The 12,906-nt window shown below is 38.8% G+C and overlaps 1 protein-coding gene across 1 annotated transcript; it reads left to right on the forward strand.

Annotated features, from left to right (window-relative positions):
• Nucleotides 1–4,134: 4,134 nt before the first annotated feature.
• On the forward strand, nt 4,135–4,434 carry LOC126409909 (zinc finger protein KNUCKLES-like). Its single transcript, XM_050076789.1, has one exon. The coding sequence runs from the start codon at nt 4,135–4,137 to the stop codon at nt 4,432–4,434; it is 300 nt and encodes a 99-aa protein (XP_049932746.1).
• Nucleotides 4,435–12,906: the final 8,472 nt, after the last annotated feature.

Raw genomic sequence — 12,906 nt, forward strand, 5'->3', positions numbered from 1 at the left:
TAGTCTCTCAGCTCAACCAAAATTAGTTCGTTGGAAGGAAGAGAAGGCTGAATGTATCATACTCTATTGATACTTTATCCCATTAAACACCATGTACATAAACTGCCAGCCTTCAAGAAATTGCAAAGCCCAAAGCTCCCAGAAAGGAAAATTAATGGTTGAACCTCTATTAATAAGCTTTGACCACGCATCGGATTTAGGGAATCTTAATCAGACCTTCGATGTGTTTTTTTTATATTATACTAGTAGCTGTGATGCAATTTTTTTCTTTATTATTATTATTATTATTATTTTTCTGAAGGTCTCCTTAGTCATAGATAATCATGAGAAGGACGCATTTTTCCAAAGGCATGAAAGATGCATGGCTCCGCCAGAATGTTATGGCTTACTTTATGCTTTGTTCTGACCAGAAAAGGTGCGTGGAAATTTATTCTTATTCATCAATTATTGAGGTATTCTAGCGGAGCTAGCCTTTTCCTGGTTTCCGACACAGAGAAACGACACCCAGGACGTAAGACACGGCCTTTACAATGAATATTTTTTTAAAATGAAAATCAATATCCCAACAACAGGAAGGATCTGAAATAGATATAATGCACTCAAATGTCATTTGCATCCCAACAGCAAGTGTTTTTCAAATGCATTTGCACAGCATGGTAAACTAAAAGCTTTAATATTCGATCTTAAAACAATCACGATCCTTTATTTTTCATATTCAATATTTTACTAGTTAGAGGGTGTACAGACGAGACCCCAAAACTAGGTTTTGGATGTAAAACATGCATCTAAAACCAGTTTTTTGAGTGTTCCTGTGCCACTAAACATAAAACCCGGTTCTATAATTTAAAGAGAGTGAAACACCCGACCTCCCTCAAATTATTCATAAAGAACAGGTTTTAGATATGTGGTCGTGTACAAAACAAAATTTTGCAAACTGATTATAAAGCTTGGTTTTCAAAACTATTTTTTCACAAAACGATCTCCAAATGTCCCCTTAGAGACTGTATTGTTGCATAAATCAATCTCAAAGATTAGGATACATTCTTAAAAACTAGGTGTTTAAGAATTTGTCTCAATCTTTAGGGCAGGTTCATGGAATAATTACAAAGTGTTTTATTTGCCAAATGACCCCTTAACTGTTCAAAAGAGGTGGCTAGGTTTGGTTTTAAACTACATCGGCTCGGCTTTCCCCTCTGTCTCTCTCGCTAGAGAAGGTGGGTAGTCGTTCATTCGCCTCTTGGGCCTCCTGGAGTGTTGCTTTCAGACCACCACAAAACCGCGGAGAGAGATCAATTCTATTCATCCTTCAACCAATCCAACTAGAATCGCTTAATCAGTTTATTCGCTATATTATCAACAAGCAGACCGAATCTTTTAAACTTCTGATTTTGATAACATGGATTTGCCACATCCCTCAACAACAACGGTGTGATTTGGTTCATAACTGAAAGCACATGGACAATGGTCGGTCCCAACGTTCTTTGCAGATAAATGTTGTTCATGCATACACTATATAGGTGGTTGGATTCCAACACTGGGCCATCATGCATTGCTGGCACTACTGAGCCTTGAGCCTTAATCCACCGTGGTAGTCTTAGCCACGGTTCAAACGGTAAATACATTTCACTTATTCAACCCTCTCACTTTACTCTGAACCAAAAGGTGCATGGGCAATCCATTATAATATTGTAATTGTCGCATAAAGTAAAACTTATAGTTTTCTATACGAAATTGTCAATCGCATTTTGTGCTTAAGGCCCCGTTTGATAGGCGGGGAAAAATGAGAGAAGAGAGAAAAAACGGTACGGGCGGGTGAAATTTCACCCGCCCCACCAAAAACGCATCAAACGGGGTGAATTTCACCCCGTTTAATGCAAAAGAGAGCGGGTGAAATTCCACCCGCTCGAAAGTCCGAGCTCGCACCTCGGACTTTCGAGCGGGTGGAATTTCACCCGCTCGACACCCTCTCCTCCCGTCGTATTTCACCCTTTTCCTTCTCTGCAGCTGCTCCTCCCTGACAAAGAAACTTCTCACCGTCTTCTCACCGTCGCACCAAAGGCCTTTCTCAACGTCGTTGCTCCGCCATTTCTGCTCCGCTCTTCTGCCGATTCGCCAACGCCACAGTCGCCTCTCATGTAAGGGTTTCTCTTGCTCTCGATGTGTCCCTTTTTCAAAAACGCCCAATTTGTTTTTCTCTGTCTCTCTCTTGCAATCGGTTCCAGATGGTTCCTCTCTATCCTTCGTGATCGAGGAGGACCAACAATGGAAACCAGGCCTTTCAGAGAGCCATCGCTATGCTTCAGTGAGCAAATGTCGTTAAGTCGCCTACACCTCTCTCTCTCTCTCTCTCTCTCTCTCTCTCTCGGGGTCGCTCCTTTCTCTCTCGCTATCTGTGTATATGTGTGTGTGCAGTATTTGGTGGCATGATAACTGTCTTATATCATCAACAATTTGTTTAGGTCTGCTTCCCTTGTGGAGTTCATCATCTCCACCGGCACCTTGCTTCTTGAAAAGGGACATTTTTAAGCTGTTTTCCCTAAAATTCTTTTCCTTCCAACTTCTTTTTGGGATAACCTTTATGATTATGATTATGATCCAGTACCATGCGAGGCACTTGTCTATGTTCGGCTCCTTATTAAATTCCTAGGATCTTGCAGTGCATGTGGCAATCTTGACAGAAGTCACCTTATTTGAAATTTCTGCGTACAGCTCCTGCTTAGAAACCTGATGCGAAGGCGCAAGCCTTGAAAGCAGCAAACAAAGTGAAGTCAGGGCAAATAAAAAGAAGATTAAGGCAGCTGTTAGGACAAAAAAGCGCAGGCTTGAAGATGCCAAGTTGATTCATTTGCAGGGTTTTCTCTTTCATTAATTCAACCTTGAGAAACAAGCTGATCAGTTAATCCTCTTGTCTTATCTTCAAAACGATGTCTCGTTTTGATTTTAAAGATCTTTTAGGCTGCTTATGTATCAGGAAATGGTTTTTTTCCACTTTCCAGTGCTCTGTTTTGTCACTTTAAAGTTAATCTTACCTTGAAACATATGTGATTCGACATTCAATTTTTCTGCAACTTTTTATGTACTTTTTTGTCTATGTCATGCTTTTTTTTGCCAAGCAAACATATGTCAAACATATGTCACCATTTGTATATGTGTTCTATATTTTTTACTTGCTTTACTGACCATAACTTCATGGCGATGCAGCAGGCATGGCTGGCACTTGGGGACATGCCCAAGGAGCAAGCCAGGGAAGAGTTCATCAATCTCCTGACCTCTTTGTTGCCGGAATAGAGAGATTGGTTTGATAAGAATTAAGATTTGGCGTGCTTCGATGGAGACCGTGGAGAGGTGGGGAGGATCATGAAGAGGTTTCACAGCAAGGGAGTGCACTTTATGGCTAAGATGTAGAGTTTGGTTGTTGAATTTTTAGGCTGTTCTGGTTTCATGGCCGACCATATGCTGTTATTTGGTAGTATTGTACACAAAGTGATAATTTATTGGTAAACATATGTTGGTCGTATCTTATTGAACCTTGGGTTTTATGAATGCATCAAGTTCTGAATCGCTCTATATTCAAATTAAGGTTTTTGTTGATTATGCGTTCGTTCTGGATATGTTTAACTAAATTAATGGTGTGATCGATGAGTTGGAAGAGGGACTTTCTGAGGAACCTTGATGTATTGGTCTTGAATGCCAGACAACAAAGAACAACCTTTTGATGCCTTCCTTTGTGATCTCCCAAGTCAGATTTGGAGAGGAGAAGACACAACAAAAACAATATTTACCATGTTAAATTCTTCATGTGCATCAAACATGGTTAAATTTACCATGTTAAATTCTTCCTGTGCATCAAACAGGATTAAATTTACCACGGTAAATTCTTCTCGCCCATCAAACAAGGCCTCAAATTGGAAGAGGGAGAAATTTCATCCTGTAAATTTTTCCAGAAAAATTTACCATGGTAAATTTACCGCGTTAAATTTCACCCGCCCATCAAACGGGCCCTAAGAGTTAAGATATTCCTCTTTGGGTCTATAAATTTCCACCAACTGAAACCATAGGTCCTATTTGGAAAGTTTCTGCCTGCGAACCTTGGTTGATTGACAAAAGGAGAAGAGTGGGACAACCATGGCGGTAATGGCGACTCCAAAACCTGATAACTATCTGGAGCCGAAGGAGTTTCTTTGTCAGTTCTGCTATAAGAAATTCCTGACTTATCAAGCCTTGGGTGGTGACCTGAATGCTCACAAGAAGGAGCGGTCAGAAGCAAAGAAGCTGCAAGAGCAAAATGGTTACCCCTACCCCTTTGTCTTCAGCCATTCCTTCTACGTCAACTCGCTCGCCCCAACTACGCCCAATGCCCCTCTCAAGGGCCCAACTGCCATCAAGAGAGACCATGCAGATGATTATGCAAACTTCATGGTCTGGCAGAGTTAGACAGGGAGATATTGGCAAAGTACAGGGAGGTTCCTCTTGGGGAACCATCTTCTAGGAAGAGAAACAATGCCCCAGGTCTTGTTGAAATCAGAGATGACACTCTAGCTTTTCCTTGCAAGGAGCCAAAGCTCGGCCTCACGCTACGTCTGTAGATGGCTAAGTGCCATGTGCAGAAAAATGTTTTTGCGGGTTGGAAAAAAGCTTCATTGGTCCTACCTATCGTGGTTTTTCTCATTCTCCTTTCCTATCGCTCCTACCTGTCTTTGGTCAAGCTTTGGCTCCTTGCGAGGAAAAGCAAAGCGTCATCTCTGATTTCAACAAGTCCTGGGGCATTGTTTCTCTTCCTAAAAGACGGTTCCCCAAGAGGAAACTCTCAGTACTTTGCCACTATCTCCCTGTACTTCCTCTGCCAGACCAGGAAGCTTGCATAATCATCTGCATGGTCTCTCTTGAGGGCAGTTGGGGCCCTTGAGAGGGGCGTTGGGCGTAGTTGGGGCGAGCGAGTTGAGGTAGAAGGAATGGTTGAAGATGAAGGGGTAGGGGTAACCATTTTGCTTTTACAGCTTCTTTTCTTCTGACCTCTCTTTCTTGTGAGCATTCTGGTGACCACCCAAGGCTTGATAAATCAGGAATTTCTTATAGCAGAACTAACAAAGAAACTACGGCTTTGGATAGTTATCAGGCTTTAGAGTCGCCATTACCACCATGGTTGTCTCATTCTTCTCCTTCTATCAATCAACCAAGGTTCACAGGTAGAAACTTTCCAGACCTATGGTTTCAGGTGGTGGAAATTCATAGACCCAGGGAAAAATGAATCCCCCACTGGGGTTTCAAACTTCCATGCACCTTCTAGTTCAGAGTGAGAGGGTTAAATAAGTGAAAAGTATTTCCTGTTTGAAGAGGAAAGGAACAACAGTGGTTGGAGAAATGTTAATGGTGGTCTAGTGCTCAAGGACAAGAATAGGAAAGGTGGTTCACACGTTCATTTCTTTATGTTCTACTATAAAAGATTGATTTGTAGTAAAAGCATTTGCTTTTTCTTTGTCACCAGTCACCACGTTTGTCCACTCTACTTGAAGCTAGGAAAATAGCATTATGACCAGATTTTCAAGATTGAATAGCTAGCTTAAATAACAAAAACAATTTTGAAGGTGGGTAGTCGTTCATTCGCCTCTTTGGCCTCCTGGAGTGCTGCATTCAGACCACCACAAAACCGCGGAGAGAGATCCAATGCTCCCCATAAGAGTCGGGCGTTCAGAATTCTCCCTCTGTTTCAACGTTAACCGTCACTACCCTCTCTCTCTCTCTCTCTCTGCCCAGTCTTTTCCCTCTCTTTCTCTTTCCCCTCTCTTTATTTCTTTTATATATATATATATACATATATATAATAATAAATAAAATAAAATGAGAGCAAATAATAAGAGCGGTAGCCGGTAATATAGGAGCAGATAAGAGAGAGGACTCTGTGAGTATAGCCACATTTCTCTTTGAAATTGTGCTGTAAATGTGATGCAGTTGCTAGATTCCTTGATGCTCCAAAACCATTCATTCCCCCTCCCTGTTGTTAGATTCCATGATGCTCCAAAGCTATTCAGTGCCTATTTGAAGCATAAGCAGTGAGGAGATCGTATAAACTTGTGGAATTATTTTTGGGAGAAGATCTACGATCAATTCCTTCATTTTTAAGAGAGACCCGGCGTGTGTGTGCACGGGGGTAGAGAGGTGTTAGAGCATCAAGGAATCTTAACAACAGGGAGAGGGGAATGGTTTTTAAGCATCAAGGAATCTAACAACTGCATCACATTTAAATCAAAATTTCAAAGAGAAATGTGGCAACACTCACAGAGTCCTCTCTCGTATCTGCTCCTATATTACCGGCTACCGCTCTTATTATTTTCTCTGATTTTATTTATTATTATAAATGTGTATATAAATATATATAAAGGAAAGAAAGAGAGGGGAAAGACGGGCAAAGAGAGAGGGTAGTGGCGGTTAACGTTGAAACAGAGGGAGAATTCTGAACGCTCGACTCTTATGGGGGCGCGTTGGATCTCTCTCCGCGGTTTTGTGGTGGTCTGAAAGCAACACTCCAGGAGGCCAAAGAAGCGAATGAACGACTACCCATCGGTCTGGAAAGTTTCTGCCTGCGAACCTCGGTTGATTGACAGAAGGAGAAGAGTGGGACAACCATGGCAGTAATGGCGACTCCAATGCCTGATAACTATATGGAGCCAATGGAATTTCTTTGTCAGTTCCGCCATAAGAAATTCATGACATATCAAGCCTTGGGTGGTCACCAGAATGCTTACAAGAGGGAGAGATCAGAAGCTGCAAAAGCAAAATGGTTACCCCTATCCCTTCGTCTTCAACAATTCCTTTTACCTCAACACGCTCGCCCCAACTACGCCCAACGCCCCTCTCAAGGGCCCAATTGCCCTGAAGAGAGACCCGGCAGATGATTATGCAAACTTCATGGTAGAAGCTGCTTTCAATATATTAAAATTAGCTAAACCTTTCAATGATAATAAGGATTCACACATAGAAACAAAACCTCTTGTGGATTCCCCCATCACAGAGAAAAAAAACATCAGCTACACTTTTCTATTGAACCCAAACCCTCATCTTACTTGAGCTTGCTTCAATGCTTTAAAGGTGCCGATGAACGTGAGAATCCCTCTGTTTGCTTCAGTGCATTAAAGACGCTTCAACTAGGCCATTGCGCCAACCCCCTCAAAGACTCCTGTATCGGTTAGACAGTTACAGAGCGAACTGAGAATCCTACTTGAGTTAGGCGGGCAGTTCTCTTGTTAGATTATCAAGGCATTGACTCTGTGTGCTGCAAACAGAGGGATTCATTCTCAGGGGGTTGGCACAATGGCCGAGTTGAAGCGTCTTTAAGGCACTGAAGCAAAAAGAGGGATTCTCAGGTGGTCGTTCATCGGCACCTTTAAGAAATTGAAGCAAGTTCATGTAAGATGAGGGTTTGGGTTCAATAGAAAAGTGTAGCTGAGGGCTCGATACAGGACAATACATATAGGTATAGGTGAAGGGGGGAGTCCACAGGAGGTTTTGTTTGTCAGTGCCATCTGCAGAAAAATGTTTATGCAGGTCGGGAAAAGGCTTCATTGGTCCTACCTGTCATGGTTTTTTCCTTTCTCCTTTCCATGCTCTGGTTCTTCGTTAGCACGTCTTCGTGGGTTATAATATGTAGACCCTGGTTCCTAGTTAACATTATATTATTATTGTTATTATTATTACATGAATGTGATTCACATGTTTAGCAGGCGGCCAAAGTGGGAAACTTTACAGACCCATGGGTTTCAGGAGGTGGAACATTATAGAGGCATAGAGAAATGAATACCCCACTGGGGTTTCTCATTTCCTTGTCGTTCTTGTTTTTAATGGCTAATTTCTGCTGAACACAACACAACTCTGCCTCCTATACAGAAACGAAGTATCTCAACTCTTAAGCACAACGTGCGATTGACGGTTTCTCATAGAAAACCAAAGCAGACACCAATAATTGATGGATCATGAAGCCACATGGTGTCCAGGAAGCGCACTGGCTCCCTTAGATTTTCCAAAATTAAAGATTTTATGCTCAATTTTTTAAAATAAATATCTTTTAAAATGCATGAAGGATACGAAGTGCACCTCAATATGCCTTTCCTTAAGTTTTTTTAGCTTCCCAATGAAATGAAATGATCTTATTTTTGTGAAACGTTAATGGAGGTCCATCCATTTGCTGGGAGCTCAAAGACAAGAATGGGAAAGGGGATTCACGCGTTTATTCTTTATGTTCTTCTGTAAAAGGTGTTAGTAGCAAGTGGATCAAGAATTCTAACCACCGACATCGACATTATTTCAGCATCAAATTATCGGGAAAACAAGTGAATTAAACAAGATGAAAACTAGAGAAATTAGAAAAAACAACAACAAATTCTAAGGAAAACTCGTTTGCGTACATGATGGCAGAAGGACAATCACGATCGAGATGTCCAGAAATTTATGTGCTTTGTGACTCATTTCTAGATCCCTTCTATCCCTTGGGGATGAAGGAAACGGTGAGGGTGAATCTCGAATGACTGCATAAGATGAACCTCGACGAAACGAAGAGTACACAAAATAAATACTCAAAGAGAGAAGATAGACAGATGGTTCCATGGATTGAATCACTATGTGCAGATGAAATGTCTTTCTACGATATCAAACTATGGTGAAGAGATTCTACTTATATAGTGAAGTACCAGCTTGATCATATCCTTTATTTTGAGAAAAACTACAATATTTTCATAATGGTCATTATGCTAATATGAGCTGTCGAAGATTTTTTTACCAGATTTATCAGTTTCGACCATTGTCACGAAAAATATATTTTTTTAAATAAAAACCGTCTTTACATGTCAAAAGTAGGGTTGTGGAAAAAAAAAAAACCCTTTTTTGAAAAAGACGCCAAACGGAAAAAACTCTAAAAAAATGCAAAAAGCTGCAATTTTTTCCCCATTCTTTTTCATCTTTTATTACTTCATTTTATTTTCATGTTCTTTGAATTTAATTTCTAGGATTTATTTTTAAAATTTTTAGAAAGTTTTTGAGATTTTGACCACAAAAACAATTTTGTGCTATTATATACAAGAAAATTTTAAACCTTGTCGTTTAAAACCTATAAATGAAATTTGTCGATAATTTGGATCAGAAATCCGGTCGAACTGTTCAGAAAAAATCACATATGGAAAAAAAATTAATATCCAATCAAAAAATCAGTTTGAATTCAAATTTAAGAAATGACATCTGACCATATTTAGATTAGATTTAATTTTAAATGAATATCCTATATCCCATACTCTTAAATTTGGAAAATCAGTTATATTCGGTTCAAAATTTAGGGTGCAAATTCAGATACGTATGTAAAAATCAGATTTAAATCTGATTTGGATTTGGATTCAGATTGACTTTTCTTTGTTCATATTCGAATATGACCCGAAATAGATGAAGTATCCAAAAAATCAGATATGGTTAAGGGAAACATCCAATTCAAATTTGATCCATTGACATCCTTAGATATTTGTAACAACAGCATCATGTTATCTCCAAGGTCACTAAATTGACTTGTCTCCTTCTGTTGTTCACAATATTTATCACCCTCCTTAATTAACACAATATTTCTTTGGCAATACAATCAATGGATTCATGATTTCCTTTGCAGTCATGTGTCTCAGCAGGATTGGATCTCTCAATGTCTCTTGTCTCCTAATCTCCTTTATAATCTGTTAGGCCAGTTGGATTGGATCTTTTTGATTCCTTTGCAACCCCATGTAGTTGGATTCACACATTCGCTTGGATGATTGGACTTTATATGTGTAAAGAACATTTTAGTCTTTTCTTGCTAGGGAAGCCAGAAATGTTAGTAGATGATTTCTCTCAAATGCTTCACAATTGGTTGACATCTTGTAATTTTCCATTATTTGTTAAGGCTACAAGCCTAAAGCTTTGGGTTAAAAATGTCTAAATCCTGACAAACTTAGCTCTTTACTCTTTAGATGATATTGTTTAAGCTAATCTCAAGCCTGACAAACCGATTAAACAATTTCAATGTTGGTTCCATTCATATTTTAGATCCAAAAGAAATGTTCTTCCATAACATTTGAGAAAGCTTTTCCTTTTTTCCCGAAAGGAAAACGGTGATGATTCTGCCTAACGATTACTAGCTATAAAATTTTAAATTTTTAAGGGGTACTGTGGAAGTCAATAGATCATATTCGAATCAGATACACCCTTAACCATATTCGTGTTTTTGGATATTAAAATGTTTGGATTTGAATACTAAACTAACAAAAGTCATATCCAAATCTGAATCTGAAATCTGATATTATAATCAGAATTTGAACCTGACTTTTATATTCATATACAAATCCAAACCCTAATTTTATACAAAATCTGGCCGATTTTCTAAATATAAAAGTACTGGATATAAGATATCTGTTTAGAACTAAATCTGATAAGAATCTCAACATAATCGAATGTGTATCTATATCTGAAACATGTTGGTTGTCATTTCTTATATCTAAATCAGATCCTAATTCTTAATCAAATTATCAATTTTTTTTTCACATACGACTTTTTCTGAATGATTTGATCGAATATCTGATCCAAATCAAATATATTGACGTCTCTAATGCATACTTGTCTAAATGACAAAAATTACCTCAAAATATGAATATGAAACTAAGTAACTTTTTGTAATTTTGTATTGGCAATTGTTCGCACTGTGCCTACATCTGCTCGACCCCAGAAGCCGAGCCTAATATTTTAAACCTTATGCAACAGTCTCTCAAATCAACCAAAATTAGTTCGTTAGGAAGAAGAGGAGGCTGAATGTATCACATTCTACGGATGGTTGATCACATTAAACAGAATATAGACTTTCCATTCAAGAAATTACAAAACCCAAAGCTCCCAGAAATGAAAATTATTGGTTGAACCTCCCTCTATTTGTAAGCTTTGACCACGCATCGGATTTAGAGAACCTTGATCTTCGTAAGGACCTGACATGAGGATCCTGTGGGGTCGTTTCTTAGTCAGACCGTCGATATATTTTTTTTATATTAAACTAGTAGCTGAGATGCAATGTTCTTCTTTATTATTCTTATTTTTCTGAAGTTGGCCTTTAGCCATAGATAATCATGAGAAGGACGCATTTAGAGGGTGTACAGACGCGACCCCAAAACTAGGTTTTGGATGTAAAACATGTATCTAAGATCAGTTTTTTTAGTGTTCGAGTGCCATCAAACATAAAACCTGGTTCTGTAAATTAAAGAGAGTGAAGCACCTGACCTTCCTCAAATTATTCATAAAGATTAGGTTTTATATATGTGGTCCTGTACAACACAAGATTTTCAAACTCATTAGAAAGCTTAATTTTCAAAACTAAATTTTCTCAAAACCATGGGGGTGTCGTCCAAACATCCCCTTAAAGGCTGTTTGGTAGTTGGAACACTCTATGATTGTTGCATTAATCAATCCCAAAGATTAAGGTAGATTCATGAAACAGTCGAACTAGGTGTTCATGAATTTGTCTCAATCTTTAGGATAAATTCATGAAACAATTACAAAGTGTTTTATTTGCCAAATGACCCCTTAACTGTTCGAAAGAGATGGTCGTGTCTCCATTTTATGAGATAGCTAGGGAACAAAATGATGTTAGCTACCCTACTTTTGTACCTATTCAAATCAACGATGTACATAAAGTTGGATAAACGTTAAACTTTATCACCCTTGATATGCGCTCGCACCATGATTTTAGGTTACATAAAGTTGGATAAACATTAAACTGTATCACACTTATATGCGCTCACACCATGATTTTAGGTTTTAAGCGCTTGCCTACAATTTACCTAAAATTTTGCCTTTCTTTACTTTCCCCTATGCCAGCTTGAAAGAACAAATTAACTTCATGCATCTGCATGGAAAGAATTGCATGATTATTTACCAAATGATGCCGTTTTTAATGGTTCTAGCTGCTTTGTGTTCAGCCGTTTCTGGCACGTACATGGAAATACGTGACTAATTAGGTTGATCACAAAGCATGGCCTTCCCAAAGAAATGTCAATGATGAGAGAGAGTGCCTGCAGCAGCTGCATCTTTAAAATACTAATCAATCAAAATTTAGATCACAAGGTGGCTTCTTTTTTAAACAGCCTGATTTTGTTTTAGGTGTTTTTTTTTTTTTTTAATTTGTTGAATTATGTGAAAGAGTATCTATTTACTCCAAACTACACTTTTCACATAATATCTCAATTCTTCTTCCGTTGGTTGTTTTTTGGTGAACAAGACGAATATTTCATTTTACTATCATGGCCAAAAGCCAGAAACCTTTACATTTCCTATCATCCATTATAATATCAAGCCTGTCGATACATCAGATTGATAGATCTTACTTCAACTTGCATATCAGTGCTCTACTTTTACAATTTAGAGAACTTTGGAAACAAAAATTGACCACCTGGACCAATTCTCTTAAGATGTCTTGGGTTGGTTTTCTTATAAATGAAATTGTGTATGGAAAATTAATTATTCCCTTTAATGAGATCCTGAAAACACATATGTGAAGTGCGACCCAGCACGGATCCTTTGCTCACTATTTCGTTCTTGTGGTGCTCGATTCAGCGGGTCCAAGCAGCGCGCTCTTTTCCGCTGAAGAATGATGACGGGTCAAATGTGCACTCATGGCTTTCACTAGCAATCAAGTTGGGAGGTGGTGCAACAGGAGAATTAGCTGCACTTTTTCCATCCCTAACGTCTATATTTTGCCTTTTATGTCATGCTTTCAGCTCCGGCTAGCGTAAAAGGCGCGTACGCTAATCCAGGGCACCACATGTCCTTCTTGATTTTAAAAGAAAATTGAGATTAGTTATCCTTTTAGAATGTAAAAAATAAAAAATAAAAAATAAACGAACCGTTATAAAGCGCAGC

This window comes from Nymphaea colorata, chromosome 3, assembly GCF_008831285.2.
Source record: "Nymphaea colorata isolate Beijing-Zhang1983 chromosome 3, ASM883128v2, whole genome shotgun sequence".
Classification (NCBI taxonomy): Eukaryota; Viridiplantae; Streptophyta; class Magnoliopsida; order Nymphaeales; family Nymphaeaceae; genus Nymphaea; species Nymphaea colorata.